Source organism: Olea europaea, chromosome 18, assembly GCF_002742605.1.
Source record: "Olea europaea var. sylvestris chromosome 18, O_europaea_v1, whole genome shotgun sequence".
Classification (NCBI taxonomy): Eukaryota; Viridiplantae; Streptophyta; class Magnoliopsida; order Lamiales; family Oleaceae; genus Olea; species Olea europaea.
In genome coordinates, this window is record NC_036254.1 from 14,459,398 (window position 1) to 14,462,339 (window position 2,942).

General features: G+C 36.4%; 1 protein-coding gene across 1 annotated transcript; it reads left to right on the forward strand.

The window, feature by feature from the left end:
* The first annotated feature begins 736 nt into the window (after nt 1-736).
* LOC111367565 (expansin-A1-like) lies at nt 737-2,075 on the forward strand. The gene is made up of 3 exons (XM_022988506.1): nt 737-948; nt 1,087-1,408; nt 1,511-2,075. Exons 1-3 carry the CDS (start codon nt 813-815, stop codon nt 1,815-1,817), a joined length of 765 nt encoding a protein of 254 aa, XP_022844274.1. The 5' UTR covers nt 737-812; the 3' UTR covers nt 1,818-2,075.
* The last annotated feature ends 867 nt before the right edge of the window (nt 2,076-2,942 follow it).

Genomic DNA, 2,942 nt, shown 5'->3' on the forward strand with positions numbered 1-2,942 from the left:
AAGATATCAAAGTCATTTATATCTCAAAATGGATGCTTCAACTTAAACTTCAAGATATGAAAAGGCATTATTAAACTTTTATTAGGATCAGAAACCATAAACTGCAAGGGGTTAGTCTCAATGATTAAATCAGGACCTTAGAACCAAATGTCAAAGACTTCTGCATAATTTATGAGAACAATTGGGCTGTAACTTACAAGGTCAACCAAGAGCACATGCAAGACCCCATAAATAATTAATTTCAGCAAATTATTCTATCATAGAATAGCAACAACCAATACATTTCGTACTTTTTTATAAGGTACATCTTACCACGTTAAACGTATTAAGAGGAAATAAAGAAATTAAAATCTTATTCATATGGTTCAATCAAATTTGTCCGATGCTTCGTAGTTTATTTGATAAGGTAGGACATGCATCATTCAATATATTGAGGAAGAAAAAGAAGTTAAAATCTTGTTTATTGTACTGTATAGTTTCTCCATAAACAGGATGACGGTGAGAAATGAATAAGTTTAGGGTGGACTTTGATCTCTTCAGTTGGGAAATCCATGTGGGATTGGAATAAATGGTATGAGAACGTGGGGAATAATTGAAATGAAATTCAGGATTTCTTTAGACTTTTTGCATAGATAATTCAACCAAAATGATAAGAGAATTTGCCACTTGCAAATTCACATGTGAGGTTGTTGCATTGCAGAAGACCTGTTACCTATATAAGCACCATTAACTTTGAATTGACACCCAGAATCTGCACACACCAATCTTTCTTTACATTTTCTTCTCCTTTAGTCGCTGATAGAGAGAACACAATGGCCAACAATGGCATTTTAGCACTGGTACTTATATTGAGTTGTTTCGTCCTAAAAGCCAGCGCTTTCACCGCGTCTAGATGGATGCGAGCTCACGCAACATTCTACGGAGGTAGCGATGCTTCGGAAACAATGGGTAAGTGTTGTGCTTAAATTGTTTTCTAATTATATTGCTTTCGATGATAAGGAATTAAGGCTTTATCCTAAGAGAAAAGTCGCGTTTATTTGTTATTTAGAACTGAATTCGATATAAATTTTATTGGTATGGCCACAGGGGGTGCTTGTGGATATGGTAACTTGTATGCAACTGGATATGGGACTAGAACTGCAGCATTGAGTACAGCATTGTTTAATGATGGGGCAGCCTGTGGGCAATGTTACAAGATAATTTGCGATTTTAACACCGACCCTCGATGGTGCAAGAGAGGAACATCTGTTACTGTTACGGCGACAAACTTTTGCCCTCCAAACAATGCTCTTCCGAGCGACAATGGTGGGTGGTGCAATCCACCCCGTCAGCATTTCGACATGGCTCAACCCGCTTGGGAAAAGATCGGTGTATACCGAGGAGGAATTGTGCCAGTGCTCTATCAAAGGTCTTTACGCTCCCCAAAATTGATACCACTAGACCTGAATTTTTGCTCAAATGTTTATTTAATCTTCAACATATTCAACCTAGTATTTTATATATAATGCAGGGTTCCTTGCAAGAAGCGTGGTGGAGTTAGATTCACAATGAACGGTAGGGATTACTTTGAGCTTGTGATGATCAGTAACGTGGCCAATGCTGGATCCATCCGATCAGTGCAAATCAAAGGGTCAAGAACTAATTGGATGACAATGTCTAGGAATTGGGGTGCCAATTGGCAATCCAATTCTTATCTAAATGGCCAATCTTTGTCCTTCAGAATCATTACTACTGATGGACTAACCCAAACTTTCCTAAATGTATTCCCATCAAATTGGGCTTTTGGCCAAACATTTGCATCCCCAATTCAGTTCTAAGTTGAAGATTGGTTCTCGAGTTTCGGGTTTCAGAGAGGCAGCGGCGTGCTTACTATTTTAACTGAAGCAGCCCGCCGAATGTCTTGCTTTATGCAATATATATACGTAGTAATTGTGGGAAAGATGTGGGATTTTCTTGTTCATAATTGATGGAACCTGAAACTGAGGATTGGAATTGTATTTAGCAATTGTTTTCAAATTTATTGAAAAATACATATGCACAATAAGAAGCAGGCAGCTTCAAGAAAGTTGTTTTTCCATTTTTCTTGGACCCTTTTGTAATATGAATACTTCATTTATCATACAAAAGTTTCATACATTCTTTATGTTGGGATCGATTGATATATGCTAACAAGACGTGGGCCGCAAAATGTCGAAATTGTCAAAACCTGCTGGCTGAAAGAGATCAATTACATATATAACTACAAATAATGTATAATCAATGCAAAATAATCATTTATAATCAAAATCTTAATCATTGCCATGCACAAACTCTAGTCAACCTTACCAAAATTTAGATAAATTTATTTATCTACTAATTAAATCACAACATAATCTTGTTAAAGTTTGACCCAATTTTCATTGAGTATTTGTAGATTTGTTAAATTGGCCTTTGGAGAGGTCAAAATATAGACTAAGGAGAAAAAGACGCCGAATTGCCTCTAGCTTACCACTCGAGCAACGGAATGAAATTTTTAACAGAGAGTTGCCGCCCACCTACCTCTTTCCGAGTGATTGACGGAGTGCCTACGTCTTGCTTACCGCGAGCCCAACGCTCGAGCGTCACACTATTCTGACTCATGATCAATTTCACGTTTTGAAGTTTGTTTGATGTTATTTCTATCCTTCAGACTCTTATTAATGTTTGACATGTACCCCTATATAAAGTTGACTCTCTTTACAATTAGAACAAGTTAGACAATATTGTAAATATAAAATATTTGTATTCTTTCTCCATATTATAGTGAATTCTCCATTCTTCTGAAAAATTTCTTGTGTTCTTCTTATGTTGTGATCGTTACTTCATATTTGCCATATAACCTCATTATTCTCTACCAAGTGGTGTTATCACACATAACTACTTGGTTAGATTTGTGAATAAAGGTTATCAGAGCTTGATGTTTG